General features: G+C 40.1%; 2 protein-coding genes across 2 annotated transcripts; both read right to left on the bottom strand.

The window, feature by feature from the left end:
* Window positions 1–1,090: 1,090 nt before the first annotated feature.
* On the bottom strand, window positions 1,091–9,235 carry chic1 (cysteine-rich hydrophobic domain 1). Its single transcript, XM_040119610.1, has 6 exons — window positions 9,059–9,235; window positions 5,755–5,809; window positions 4,631–4,786; window positions 4,180–4,236; window positions 3,678–3,737; window positions 1,091–2,560 (listed from the first exon to the last, which is right to left on the bottom strand). The coding sequence occupies exons 1-6, from the start codon at window positions 9,202–9,204 to the stop codon at window positions 2,510–2,512; spliced, it is 525 nt and encodes a 174-aa protein (XP_039975544.1). The 5' UTR covers window positions 9,205–9,235; the 3' UTR covers window positions 1,091–2,509.
* Window positions 9,236–10,909: 1,674 nt separating this feature from the next.
* On the bottom strand, window positions 10,910–14,407 carry cdx4 (caudal type homeobox 4). Its single transcript, XM_040120427.1, has 3 exons — window positions 13,972–14,407; window positions 12,272–12,417; window positions 10,910–11,143 (listed from the first exon to the last, which is right to left on the bottom strand). The coding sequence occupies exons 1-3, from the start codon at window positions 14,405–14,407 to the stop codon at window positions 10,910–10,912; spliced, it is 816 nt and encodes a 271-aa protein (XP_039976361.1).
* Window positions 14,408–15,876: the final 1,469 nt, after the last annotated feature.

Below are 15,876 nucleotides of genomic sequence, written 5' to 3'. Positions count from 1 at the left end.
TCACCATAGTGTCAGTGATATGCAGTGTGAATAACCAGTGGTGGAAGGGTCACTAGTACTCAGGTCCTTTACTTAAGTAAAAGTAGCAATACTACAGTGCACAAATACTCTGATGTAAGATAAAGACCTGCATTTAAAATTCTACTTAAGTAAAAGTATTGTTCTAAAAACCGTTCTTTAACTGTGACTTAAAATTCAGTACTTGAGTAAATGTACTTTCCACCACTGTGATTAGCAAACATCCATAGAGAAGCGCTGCTTATTGACACGTAGCAGAATACGATGTATGAAATGCACTTTACATGCTGTATACAAAAATTCATTTTAATAGATCTGCTTGTCGCAACTGATATTTGAAATTACACTACATGCTTTGGGACGTCAAGGATCATTTAACCAAATTTTGCAAGTCAACTCTCAGAATGTCATTTTTTGATGCAGGTAATGTTTTTTTTGTTGTTGTTGAAATCCTAAATTACTTTAAAGCATAGACTACTTGACTTGAAATCTTGTGGCTAAAGTTTATTATAAACCTTACTACAATTAATAATGCTATTCTAAATGAACTAAAACTAGTGGCGGCAGCAAGCTGAGTTTAAACTATCAGAGCAGTGGTGGAGTAGATTACTGCGGTAAAAACCTCTCTCTAAACAGGGACAGACTGTGAATGTGCAAACAAAAAAAACAAAGGACCATAAAACAAGCCCCGGTGAAGCCCACCGCTTCAGTATTCGGGGGTTGCAGTGAGATACAGTAGGAGCATGATCCAGTGTTTTCTGCTCTCTGACCACTGATCCACAACATAAGAAAGCAGCAGCAGATTATGGTAACAGCATTCCTGACTTTTACATATGTGTCGAGTAATTGCAGGCTGTCTTGTTAAATTTAACGATTCAACACCTTGTTAGACATGACAAATAGCCACATTTCTGGTAGTGGGGCAGCTGGCTGTGGGCAAGGTGCATTAGCAGAGGTCAATAATGATCTGTTTTTACTAAGATGACACATCATTCATTGAGTGTGACAGTAAATAGCAGAAACGTCTCAAATGAAAAAGGAAGCAGCAGCAAAGAAAAATCTAAATCGACAATTTATTTTCTCTCTCCATAGGGATCATGTCATCAAGACAAACATTTACAAGAATTGTAACAGGGACAATACTGAGAGGAGGATTTAAACTCTCCTTTGTACAAGAGAGCAGATCTCAACCTGTACTTCTCTGTGTTTCACCAACTAATCCAGAGGCACTCTAATACAACACAATACAGCAATCTCTTGAATTAGATTCAGGAAAATAATTCTAACACTGGACAGAATGACTGAAACAAAGCAACCATCTGCTCGATACTCCTTGTACTGTTGATGCATGTGCTTCATAACACATCGGGAGGACCAAACACGACACAGGGAAGAGTACAAAACTGTAAAAATTAATGCATTGTTGGGATAAATTGAAAAAAAAGAAGAAAAAGAGTGGAAGTGCAGAGTTCAAAGCATTATTTTCCAACTGCAAGTCTGAGATTAAAGCCGGAGATGCAAGCATGTCTCGAGCTTTAACAGATGACATTTTATTGAATGTCATCCTCATTGGCAAAAACCACACGGCAACAAGCACAGCTGTTGTTACTGGATGAATATTCAGGATGCATTATAGTCTAAAATCCTGACTTTCTTTTGCGCTCAAGTGCAATAATCAGTCCTAACTCTGGCATCATGTACATTGGAACTATACTTTATGGCTTACAAGGTAAACAGGTCCATATAAACTAGAAAGGTACATAAACATCTTTCATTAATCAAAACTATGGTACAGCAATATATTGGCAAAAAAACTAAGGAACTAAGTAACTTTATGTAAACAATGTTATACCACTGTACAGCTTATCCTAACTTGGTATTTACAGGTCAAGTTCTCTTACTAGCTAATTCCCATGTACAGAGGGTTACACGTAAAGAAAAAACACAGGGTGATGACGTACACTGTACGTTAGGCAATTTCAACCATCCCATCTACTTGCAAAGAATTGGATTCAAAGAGAGGAAACCCAACAAACAGCATTTGAATCTAAATACTTGTTGAATCAACCAATGCCTTCCTCCTCCTGTTAAATGTAGTTATTTAAAAAGAAAAATCTAACATAAGGCAAAGATAGTTAAGGAAGGTGGAGGCATCACATTCTTTGCAAGGGAATTCTGATAGAATAGATGGGATACAGGTTGATGGTTCTTTGGGGTAAATGCACTTTTCGAGAGTTTCACTTGTTTGTCACATGTAACAAAAACACATCAGAGTGCAACAAAGGGGGACATGTCTAGTTCTGTCGGGAAAAATGTGCAAAATCTGCTCTAAAGCAAAGTGACAGTGTTGCGAATTCTAATGTACAAGTTACTGGGAGATACAGGTCGTCACGAGAGACGCCGGTGCAGACCCTTATTCCAACATACTGTATATACAAGGCACTAAGGATAAGATTCAAGGGGCCACACGTCCAGTCTGTTAACAGCCTCCTCAGTCCGGTCGGAATATAGGATATTTGGGTAAGAATTCTATAAGAATCACCTACGGGGAGGAAAAAGACAAAAGTGATTATCTTTCAGGACCTGTAATCTCTTCAGAATTTCGTTTTTGTAAAGAACCATGTAATTTGGTATTCATTATGCAAACAAAGTGACAGTTCTGATAAAGCAAACTTGTTTCCTAAGATCTGCAACAACAAAAATGTTTTGAAGGAAACATAATGTCAACTGGATTATATTACTAACAAAATGAGGAGACGCTGTCAATGAACATATCTGGCAAGTTTACTTGACTTATCAGTAAAATTTTCAATGAAAATTTATTTGATTTGTTTTCCATCAAAAAATCCAACGTTGCAATACGATATCTGCTCATAGTGACTACAGCGTAGTCACAGCGTCATAAACTTTTTTAATGGTTATGTTAAGGCACTGGCAGCACTTGGTTATGGTCAGGGAAAGACTGTGGTCGGGTTTAATACAGAAACGGTTCACACTTGAGACACAATGTGTTTATTTATATTCAACCGAACCACCCTCTTTCCCTCAACTTAACCTAAGTTATATTGTTGAGACGGGAGTTTGGATGCAAAGCCCAGTCTCTGGTGCCAAAGTCCTGCGCTTTGTACGACCGGCATCCATCCCGAATTCACCACAACATGATTGGGAAAACAATTTCGTACTGCGTAAACACAACTTGTAGGGAACAGTTTTGGATACAGTTATTAGAGTTTAGTTAATTGTGCTGAGTTTATAAGCAGATGTTGATTTAAAGTGACATTTCCTCTGGGAATCAACTGCTTGAAACCAATGCTCCATTTAAATCCAAGTAAATATTAATTCATTATTCATTTATTATTGGAATGAATTGCTTTACTGCTCATATGTAATGAATTTGTTTTGATTGAATTTAATGATGGTCAACTGAATATCTTTTGCCTCGGACTGTTGGTCAAACAAAACAAGACACTTAGAGACATTACTCTGGGCTCTAGGAAAATATGATGTGCATTTTTCATTATTTTCTTTTTATAGACAAAACAATTATCTACAGATTAATCGGTAATGGAAATAATCACTAGGTGCAGCCCTTGTCTTAACACTGAAGTTATGCAATAATCCAGTAGTTTATAGCTGTTTTGTTGTGACAGTGTACTTACATATTCCATCATATTACTGCTTTCACATTTTCTTTTACTGAGTTTCCAGTGCAGACCCAGCTGATGAGAAGAAAAGACATAGACACAATGAATGAACATCTCTCTCACCCCCAAACACAGACACAAAACACAAAATCTGTCTGAAATCTCCTATTCAGTGCCAGTGGGAATTTGGGAGCAGGGCTGTCTGGTCTCCCTGGGGTCAAACGCTGGCCAGACACCCTGAAGAGCTTCCTTTATACTTTTGCACAGCTACTAGCTGTAATTTGTTGCTGCGAGACAAAACAAAATTAACACGGTATTTCAATGCTGACTTCACTGTCCTCTCAGACCCCGTGCACCAAATCTGACGTAAACAGCTTTGAGGGACTTTTGCCGTGGCTTAAGAGTTTACAAAACAGATTAATGGTCATGATCCATCAAGATGATACTCAACTGACACTGCACACTGACACAGACAATTAAACACTTTCACACAGGTGCAATTTGTCGTCTTTCTTACCTTGTGGTATAATCGGTTATTTTCCCACTCCAACAACTTCTGAATAGACCGTCTTGTCTGTCGGAACAGAAAACAATTGCATATGCATTAACATAAGCAGAAGAATACTTTTTACTCAATTTTACACTTTAACACATAACAGTAAACAGCCATGGTGTTAGGATTTATGGCCTGAACTCCCCATTTACCAGCCAGTAATTTCCACTTTGTTGTCGGTGATTCTGAGCGGTAAAACAACCTTTAAACGACACACCCTTGAGCTGGGCAGGAGAGGAGCTGTGCAGCGCAATGCGTCATTTCTACACAGAGCCACTAATTGACCACGAGGTGTTTTTACCCTCTACACTTCGACCACTGCGGCTGAATTGCTAAAATAGCCCCTGAGTAATCAGCGCTGATGTAAAGGAGAATTAAAATGTCCAACTCGCGGCACAGGCGGTCTGGTACTTACTCTCTTGTTGAGGCAGATAACAGGCCATAGACTGCAGCCTACTGTACAGCAACAACACAGGCAGCCGCAAAGAAGCCACTTCACATTCACAGGCAAGTTCTTCTTCAAACAAGCATTCACCCTGCTGATGCTGGTTTTGAATTCCTCTGGCGCTACCTAGAACACAAAAGAGAAATGATGGATGTAGGTACATCGAAATAAACAGTTCCTAGAGAGTCTTTTTCTGAGAAAATGTAAGCATGAAGCAAATAGTTTAGAGCAACTGAGATAAAGATTCCTAATTGCTCAAAAGAAACCTGTGAACAAAGATCAAAGAGCTTTAGAAAACCAACAGGTAGATATGTGCAGATGTTGTCCAGAGATGAGATGAGATCTCTAAATACTATGGCTCTGACTTGCTAACCAAGCTCTAGACTGTTCAAGGCAAGGAGGGACTCAAAGGAGAGATAAGCTTAGTGCCTGTGGCAGCGCTGGCCAAACAACTTGAATGGATGCTTATTCCTCGCCGAGTCTGTACGCCATAAAACAGGGGTCGTAATCTTTTATGACAGGATGCAAAGGTCTCTTTGCAAACAGCCAAAGACTTCGGCATAAAGCCCAGCAGGGCCTGATCTGCACCCTTCAATCATCATAATTGTGACCTCATCCATCACGTCACCCTGGGTCACAATACTGAAGGTACTTTTTATTGCCCCACACTTCCCTCGGCCTAGTCTTACCCCTACAGCCTTTTTGTGTTCCTGTGTCTGACCCAGGAAGCTTTCCTTTCTTGTCTATGGCAGAGTCTTCATTTCATTATTTTATCACCTGGAGTTGGACCCTCTAAAACACTGGGCTCCCCCGTCAACTGAGCCCCATAGATGGCTTACTCATTTACAGAGCTGGACAGCAGCACATTCAGGCTCTTTTCTATGCACTGTGGTACGTTACTTGAAATGCATCTCCATCAGATCAAAACCACTTGGGGAGGCTTGAATGGGGCGGTTCTGGGAAGTTGGGGCTGTTAAAAGCCCAGAAGAACAATGGAATCACTGAGGTTTTAACTGCTTAATTCTTCCCATTTGGAATTGAACAGAAAGCACCCTGCAAGACTAAAATGCAAGAAAGCTAAAAAGCGACTGTACCTTTCCCGTGAGAACGGAGGGAAATTCTGTGTCAAATCTGTTGCTCAGTCCAAACCTGAGAAAAACAAAAAACAAAAAAACAAATGTGAGCACTGATGCTACTAATAGTGTATCTGTAAATAGAAAAACTCCTATTACTATGAACTCAGTGAGAACGAAAATAATCCACAGTAATAGCAGAAATATATTGTTTGATTGCATGATGACCATCACATGCTTATTCACAAACTATTTATTCAGCAGTTTTTATTTTTGCGTTTAGTTAACATTATGAGAAGGAGGACATTAAATCACACACAACTACAAGTCAATGGCACAGTAAATACTTATTTCTATTGTAGACTTTCATGTAAAGAGAGTAAAGATCCCGGAGTCCAGGCGACTAAGTGGCATGATAATACCAATAAACCAGTACAATAATTAATTATCATCAATACAATTATCATCAGTTAAAATCAGTTAAAGTCAAACATCCACAAAATTAATCACAAAGAAATTTTAACTAGAATGATAAGCTTACACTTTCAAGCTTACAATTAGCCATTGTTGCTTTTTGTTTTTGTTTTTTTGTTTTACTGTAGTGGCCAGTTTTCACTGATGAGAATTGGCCACTGCAGACTTGTTGTGACATTCAAATGGATGTTGTATGATCACTCCAAGTAATTCAATAAATGGGCATATTATTCACGCATTTGTATTACCAACTATTGAATTCACAGATATGTGGCCTAACATCACAATTTATCTGCAGTACTGTGCAAAAGTTTAAGGCACTTTAAATGTTTAGATTCTTATCCATCACAAAATACCATCAGGGAAGCGTCTGATCCGTCACAGATTCCTTTAGTAGCTAGACAACGCGCTCAAACATACACCCGGAGTCATAAAGAACTATCTTCAGAGACAAGAACTACAAGGATGCCTGCAACAGATGGTCTGGCCCCCAAAGAGCCCTGATCTCCACATCATGGAGTCAGCCTGGGATTACAGGAAGCGACAGAGGACACTGAGACAGAGGAACTGTGGCAAGTTCTCCAAGATGCTTGGAACAACTGACCTGCCATGTACCTTGAAAAACTTTGCACAAGTGAACCTAGAAGAATTGGTGTTGTTTTAAAGGCAAAAGGGGTCACACCAAATACTGATTTGAATTAGCTGTTTTTCTGTTTGCTGCACTTTATATGACGTTAAGTGATAAATGAAAACTAGTCATGTCCTTATTTTTGAAAGGATCCTCACTTGGTTTTTAGAGCCTAGATGTTTTGCACAGTACTAGATACATACAGGTGTGTTCACACCCTCATATTTACCAGAGGAACCATTTGCAGTTGAAAAGCTTTCAGGTACATGCAGAATAAAAGAAGAACTGGAAACCAGATAGAAGTGGTCAGGTGTACAGATTCATCTTTTTCTGCAATTCTCTTTGGGCACATTAGTGATGCTGAATTTGCCATTTGCTGCTTGTGTAGCAGCTTGACAATGTGTCCTATGATGATAATATTTTTTCTTGTATTTAGCTTTACTAGGAAGATGTTCATGTTCACATGACTTGACTAGACAGGCAAAGCTCAATGATAACGATACCCATGTGAAAAGTAACAAATCTGATTGTGTTTTAAAATGTTGTGTGTGCTGACAATCTCGTGTAAACAATGATGATGAAACTTGCAATAAAAAAGTCAATGATTAAGCTGGTGAAGTTGTGCTGACTTGGCAGGTAGCTTAATTACCCCGGTGGAAGAAGTATTTAAAACCTTAAGTAAAAGTACAAGTACTCGTTTACAAGTAAAAGTCCTGCTTTCAAAAGTGTACTTAAGTAAAAGTACAGAATTACTATCAGCATAATGTACTTAAAGTATCAAAAGTAAGAGTACTTGGCCCTTAGTAACTGATAAGTTATCATATAGACATTATTAGAGTTAACATTAATGCATCGAGGCATAAGCAGAATTTAACTGTTGTAGCTGCTTGAGGTGGAGCTAGTTTGAACTACTTTCTATACAGTTAACTTGTTTAGTCCAGTGGTTGCCAACTAGGGGGTTGGGCCCCCAAAAGGGTCACCAGATAAATCTGAGGGATTGTGAGGAGCTAAGTGGGCGAGGAAAAAAGAAAATCAAAGCTCTGTTTTGCAAATTTGTATTCATTTTTTGGAATTTTTCTCTAATGGTTTTTGTGAAATATTGGATAATTTTACCCCTTTGGGCCTCAAACTGTTATCTTAAACAGTTCCGCCTTTGTTGGAACTCCTATCAACTCATTTCTCAAACCTGTAACATTTGACATCTTTATCACAAGGCTCCGGGCAGACACTGTTTTTTTGCGAAGGGTTTTGTGTTATATTTTATAAGCTTGTCATATTTTTGATATAAATATTTTAATGTAAAATCTTAACTACAGCTGGAACTAACGATCATTTTCCTTATCAATTAATTTGCAGTAAATTTTTCGATTTTTTGTTGTTGTTGTCAATGAAACATCAAAAAATGTCCATCACAACTTCGCAGAGCACGCACGCATATGACATATTCAAATGCCCTTTTCTGTTCGATCAAAAGTCCAAATACCCCAAAATATTTAGTTTACAATGACAGCCCACATGACAATGAAAAGTGGAAAATCCTTTCACCTGAGAGGCTGCAATCAGAGAAAACCTGGCATTGTTTAACTATGTTTGCTCGAAAATTGACTGAAACGATTGGTCGATTATTAAAATAGTTGCCGATCATTTTTCTGTCAATTGACTAAATGACTCATTGTTTCAGCTTTGCAAGTAACCAGTAGGTACAGCTGTCAAACAGATGTGTGAAGTGGGGTAGAAAGTAGAAAGTTTCCCTACGAAATATATGGAGAAGTAGAGAGTAGCATAAAATGTAAGTACAAGTACCTCAAAAGTGTACTTAAGTACAGCGCATGAGTAAATGTAATTGATTACTTTCCACCACTGTTTGATAATGTCTGTGTCAAGAGACATTGTTACAGCTATCTGCTCGGTGATAACGTTAGAGTCACGGACTTGTAGCTAGCGGTACATGACATGCAAACTTGCCTACCCACGACTATCGTTTTCTAGTCTACCGCGTTTTAGGTTGCCAAGAGGCCGTAGAACGGTTACCGCTGGTTTATATCGCAACAATGTTCCGCTCGAAGGCAAACCGTTCATCCCCGTGTCAAAACATATGGCTAACCGTTAGTTGTTGTGATTTTGCGTTAGCTCGCAGGCTAGCATCAGCTAAACAGGCTAGGGATAAAAAAAAAAAAAGCGACGCTCGGACAGACCGGAGCGCCAAAACGCGGCTCTGCTTACACTGTAATGTGTCCGGCCCCTCGCATAACCACGGGCTCCGGGCAGTATCTGGGCAAGTGCTCCTCGCTCACTACGTGCTCATCTTCCTCGTCTTCTAACTCATAAATGGTATCAAAGTCCGCCATGTTGGGTAGTAAGACGCTCATGACGTCTACCAAAGGGGGGCCGCGCACGTACGCACGAGCGGGGGCGCGGAGCAGGAGTTTGTGACGGGCGACCGTCGCCCCGGCGTGTTAGACGGACCCGGGCAGAAAATGCCACAAAAGTCTCACTCAGGCAGTAGAATCTGGTAGAAAAAAAAGACTTACTTCTCCCACCGTGTCTGAAATTATAAATCCCGCACTCAGCATTTGGACTAATCGGTCAAGTTATTATCTAAACCAGGTCAAAGTTAGGGGAAGTCTCAAAATAGCCAGTCTAGCCACCTGACAATTCATATGCCACCGCAACTAACTACTTTGAGCTGAAAAACATGACAATATCTAATGTTCTTTAAACTTTTTTTTTTTTTTAGTTAGGATAGGCCTACCTAAAACAAACCAGGATCACTACCTGTGCTGGTAGAGAGTCTACAGTTGGCGTCTTTAAAACTTCTGAACGTGGGCCTAATTCACCGACATTTAATGCAACGTATACTGTGCACCTGATGAAGAAACGGCGTCGTGCCAAAAAGGGATGGAGGGGGTGGCAAAAAAGATTTAGCCGTCTGAATTTTAAGAGCTATTCCTTCCTGGACTCCTTTACAGCAGGCTGGTTTTAAAGCGTGCAACGTTTGTAAAAACTCCAGACACAAGTGACAACTAACCAGCCTTGCGTAGACTACGCAACGCGATGCAAAGTCGGGTTTCATGTCCTTATTTTGCGACCATGTGATTCCCGTTTGAGCTTTGGGAAATAGGCCCTGGGTCTATTTCATTAAACAGTTACCTTTGAATAATTCCAGTTAAAAGGTAGATATACATTGGACCGATCAGCAGGCCTGTTATATCAGCTTTGGAAAACAATTTGTAGCTGCAAGTCTATATTTACTCTCCCTGTTGATCGACCTGTGTGTTTGGCAGTTTTAGATTTTTCAGGAGTATATTATTGGGAGAATAGAAAATTACTAACTAAAAAACTGAATAAACTGTTTTAAGGTGTTTAAATAATTTCACAAAAAAAAACAAAACAAAAAAAACCCCACTGGTTTTAAGCTCTGTGTATTAGTGAATCACGTGAAAGTAATTCACATACGAAACTGCGGGCAAGTGTGACCCAAACTCTGCAAAACTCAAAAATCAGAAATGAGGAAAAATGACAGGTTTACTGCAAAAAAAAAAAAAAGGCATTTTATTTACATTTTGAAAGTTGCCATCAAACGACCGCTCTACCCGCATCATCTCCAGCTGTTCCCTGCTCGACTAAAGCGGATACAACTGTGCCGAAAAACGTGTGTAAATGATTTGTCAAGTCAAAGCAGTTTGTCCAGTGTGACATGAGCGACATACAGTCCAGCTTAAAACTTCCTTTGAAAGGTCCCTGAACTCTCTTTTCATTCGCAAACACATACACTTCATCGCATACAAAAAAAAAGGATATTTATACCTTATCAACTCACAAACAATTTAAAGCTTTTAAGTTTGAAACACGTCGATTTTTTCCGTTTTTTTTTTAAATCCCCACGTTATTAGAACTATTCTATAAAAAAAGCAATATTTCAAGAGCCTCCAGCATTTCGTTGCTATAAATCAAATGTTTATCCACAGCTTTGTGCTTCAGGACGTGAGTTCAGATCCTCTGGCTGCCTATCAAGTGTCCTGTCAGCGTGTCGGAGTGCTCAGTTATGTTGCATGGTCCAGAGGGTGAACTGTTTTACTGAGTCACAGTCACTTGCTGTATATTCCTGATAGATGGCAAGGTGTTCATTCCCTGAGGAGGGTACAGAGAGCCGTGGATGTCTGTGGGACTGAGGGACCCCGGCACCGGCAGAGGGCTCACTGAACCCGGGTCACTGTGCACAGACCCCCCGCTGCCGTCGGACTGACCCATCTTCTTCTTGATCAGTTTCCTCTCCTTGGCCCTGCGGTTCTGAAACCAGATTTTCACCTGAAAAAGCACAAAGAAAGTTTAATTAGCTAAATTAATATTTTTGGGTACGTGCCACCTCTTTTAATCTAAGATGAAATAAAATAAAATAACCCCCTTATAAACAGATAAGCCTAGATAGAAAATAGACAATAATTAATGGCGACAATGACCATTAAATATCCTATATATTTTTGGGTCCAAGCTACATCGCTTAATCTCCATTCCAGTCCTATAAAAACTAAATTAAAAATAAAATAAAATAAAATAAAATAAAATAAAATAAAATAAAATAAAATAAAATAAAATAAAATAAAATAGATAGGCTTAAATAGGAAAAAAAAACTATTCATAAATAACAATAATAAACATTAAATATATTTTCTGGGCATGAGCTACCTCTTTTAATGTGCCATTCCTAACTGATATAAAGTAAAATAAAATAAAATAAAATAAAATAAAATAAAATAAAATAAAATAAAATAAAATAAAGAGATATCACTGGATAGTAATAAACAATAATTGATAAAAACAATAAAGATGAAATATATAATTCTTGGTCTAAGTCATCTTGTTTAATCTCTATGCCAGTCCTTTATAAATAAAATAAAATAAAATAAGATCAATTAAAATGCCTATTAACAGATAGATAGGACATTTAAAAAAAATGTATACACACCTAACATAATTTATACATTTAAGCAATTTATTAATATTTTTTGCTGTGGTTTCAAAAGAATAGAAAGAAAGATCTGTGTATGCACCATGGGCATATATAGTTCGAAACACCAAGAAAATTATTAACAATATAATATACTTGTTTTTTGGGTATTTAATTATCAAAAACCAAAGACTTTGGTTAAGAAATAACCAAAGACAATATATCAGGGGTTAAGATATGTTTAATTATATCCAAGGCAATTGTATTTCTTTGTCATGAATGTAGATATATAGAGCCTACGTTAATGTTTTGATGATGATACTGACACGCTTTTATAGGCCTGTGAAAACGAGCCTGCATTTTGGCTGTGGTGTCCCCGAAGGCTCGTACATCAGCACGGGCCACATGCGGGACGTGTACGTTCAGTTTGTTGATTGCGTCTCTCTGCGACGCAATCAAAGCAGGCAGAAGTATTTCCTCAGACATACCTGTCTTTCCGACAGGCCGAGGTTGACAGCCAGCTCAGATTTCCTCCTGATGGTGATGTATCTGTTGAAATGAAACTCCTTCTCCAGCTCCAGCCTCTGGTGGTCTGTGTACACTACCCTGTATTTCTCCTTCGTTCTTGTTTTACCTGCGAAGGACACACACACACGCACACGCACACGCACACACACACACACACACACACACACACACAAAACAGCATAAAGATTTTGGCTTGTCCGCTTGCAGGATCACATCCAAGTGGCTGACCGGGGAGATTCTCCACAGAGGAGGCTGCATGCCAGGACCGGCCTATCTGCACGCAGCATCTTTATAAGCTGCGTCTTAAATCCACATCTCTTTGCTTCGTCTACAGATAGGCAAATTGAGCTTTTTGATCTTGCTTCGGTGACAGCTGTAGAACGGCGAATTTCAAACAGCCATGAGTCAGATCCTCCACTGACAAGTTAAAAAGAAACACACGACACAGGAGATAACAAAAGCATCTGCGGGAACCGTAGCGTTAATGCGCCTTTTTTCTATGTAAAACGCCTCCAGGCGGCATCTGTAGCTTATATTGTATTTGTTAGACCTGTTTTAAGATTTACAATAGGCCTGTGTAACAGTGCACGCCTAGTTTTTATGTTAGTTAGGAAAGAAATGTCTTAAAATGACAAATCTTATCACAACAACCAAGAAATAGTGATGGACACTCATGTCCCTTCTACAAATCGCAGCCTGAATTCTTTTTACTGAATATAATGGGGGCTGTTTTATTCTAGGGCACATAATGAAACAAAAAGTCGATTTGAAACTCTGATCTACGCTACGGTCGAGGCCTGCGCTCCACGTTTGAGACATGAGCTGTGAAAAACGTCGCTCTTTCCTGCAATATAACGCTTGGAGAGGAAGAGAGGTCGGTGCATATCAAAGTGAAGAGGTGTTGAAAGCAAAGGCCACCGCCTGGATATGACGGATAACACTCACAACACCAAACAATGTGACAGGGAAGTCGACCTCACATCTCCAGGAATAATGACATTAACATCACAACTGGGGCTGGCGCCGATTCCTCACACCTTTTCCTTTTTCCTCTTCTTCTCTCTCTTTTTTTTTTTTTTTTTTTTTTATTATTTCCACCACGAGAGAGAATACAGTAGACTGAGCTTTTGGCCTTCAGCCCAGCTTGACCATCAGAATTATGGGATGTGGGAATAATGTATTGACACATTTGACTGATTCATTCTGCTGCTAGTCTGACCCAATTCGTTATTATTGTTATTTTTATTTCAAAGAGGCATAATGAATTATAGCTTATTAATATTCTCACTCTGTTATCACTATTAGCCTAAATGGAAGTGTCAAAGGACCAGAGTTTCCTTCTGTTCTTTCAGTTTCTAACGAGTTCTTATATCCACTTTCCGCTTTTTTGACGTTTTTTCCCAACATTAAGTTTGGCCTAGTGATGCTCAGCTCTTGTTTTTAATTGAACAGGTTCGGAAATTAATTGTATTCTTAAGGGACACGGAGCTGCCGGAAATATTATTAAAAGGTCTGCGTAAAATCCGGTTGGACTCTACGTGCAGCATAAACTCTGGGGCGCACAAAAACCACAAAAAGTTTTTTCATGCGAGACCAAGGCAAGTGCCTCAGCCCATCTAATAACTTAATTCTGGCACAATGCTCAGGACGATGAACTCACCTGTAGAAGATGACTGCGCAGTTTTACTCATCCACTGGTATGAATTGCGTCTTTCTCTATCGGGAGAAAGTTGAGAGACAGTGACGTTCTCCGGCGGCGGCTGTAGCACCGCAGATCCCGGAGGATGCATGTGACTGTACTCAGAGGAACAGTAAGGAACCTGTCCGGGAGAGGAGTTGTTCATGGGTGTAGGAATTGTATTAGGGGGTCCCAGACTATATGCGCCCCAGTCCTCTCGTGGGGCCCCATATGTAGGCCCCCAACTCCCCGCAGACTGTGCGTGCGTATCCATGTTTGGCACATGATGGTATCCAGTAAAGTCGGGGTACTGTGGTGTTGAAACAAAGTTCTGTGGAGGCAGATTGATGCTTGATCTTCTCACTGGCCCTTGGTGATACATGCCGCTTTCTTTATCCAGTAGGTATCCCACATACATGATTTGTACAAAAAAAAAAAAAAAAAAAAATGTTAGTATGGTAAAAACAGCAAAGGGGTGATGTGGCCTGTTTTAAGGCGACATTGTTGCCTGAAACTGTTAAAAAAAAAAAACCCAATCCTGATTTTTATAGTCCAGAGAGGTTCCCCAAGTGAAATGAGATGTATTTCCAGTCTGTCTCCAGTCTCACATGATGTGGCTCCGTTGACAAGACGGTAAAGGTATACCAGGGCCCGCCCGACGTCAGCCAAACCCTCAACTCTCGGAGATTTGCATCCAAATGAGAGTGACCGGTGCTGCCGGCCCGGCTGTCCCCTTGCGCCTGTCCTGTAGCGCGTCGTCACCTGCCAGTGGGCCTATCCTGAACACGAGTTCTCCACTGCATGAATAAATTAGCACCGCGGCCTATCGGCTGCACACGATGCACGAACCGGCAAAAAGGCCGCGGCAACACGTGCACAAAAGCGTTAAGCAAAAAAAAAAAAAAAAAAAAGGCCCTGTGCGTAATTACGCATAGATACATGTAGCTTTTATTATATAGGGCTTCGTTTACTTTCTAGTGACAATTAATCTCGTTTGAGCCTATAACAGAGTAAAGTTCTAGGGTTTTATCTTTCCCAACTTAATCCAGAAGGTCCGCCGTCTTTAAAAACACGTTAGTCCGGGAATTCAGCATTTTCCAACCACGCTTCACGCTGATTCCCGTTTCATTTAAAATATTCACTTACAAACGAGGTGCAAAGTATGAGAGACTTTTTTTTTGTTTTTGTTGTTTTCTTTCTAGAGGCAAGCAGGACCTTTAGTATTCCGCGTTCACACCTCAAGGTCGCACTTCACAGCTAATTCCGGTTACAAGGAAACTCCAACAACCCCCTCTGTGACAAACAGCGGCCTGCGACTCATCGGTCACCGCTGTCTCCTGCCGCCGCGGTGAATTTACTTCCCCTTTTTCCCCTCCTGGTTCACTTTCCTGTCTAATATGTGGCACGAGCCTCGGGGAACGAGCGAACGGCACCGTTAAAGATACGAGTTTTAGAAAAGCACTTTCGGACACGGTCACCCACCTCCTTAAGAGTTTGTATATTTGGGCCGCACTTGGGCCAAACAGGTTAATTCGGTTGACGAAAACGAGCTGCCATTTGAAAATGTCAGACATATTGTTTTCAGTGAACTTTTCTTTTCTCAATCAAGAACTCGGCTTTAGGCCCAAATCTGAACTGCATTCTTGTGTGTCCGAATCACCATTAAACCCAGACAACACCATGCAGCATTTTCAGGAGCGCACACTTCTCCTTCTTCTCCTTCTCCTTCTCAAATTTGACCTGTCATTCCTTAATATTCTCCGGACTAATTCGGCAGGTGTCCGAGGCCTCATCTCTGGCAGCGCTGTCTAATTGGCCTGTCTGAAAATCCAAACGCAGAGTCGTAAACGCCCGACGGGTGTCTCCGAGGCATACGTTTACCGACCA

Source organism: Xiphias gladius, chromosome 23, assembly GCF_016859285.1.
Source record: "Xiphias gladius isolate SHS-SW01 ecotype Sanya breed wild chromosome 23, ASM1685928v1, whole genome shotgun sequence".
NCBI lineage: Eukaryota > Metazoa > Chordata > Actinopteri > Istiophoriformes > Xiphiidae > Xiphias > Xiphias gladius.
The sequence above is the reverse complement of the archived record's forward strand: the minus strand, read 5'-3'. Positions and strand labels throughout refer to the sequence as shown.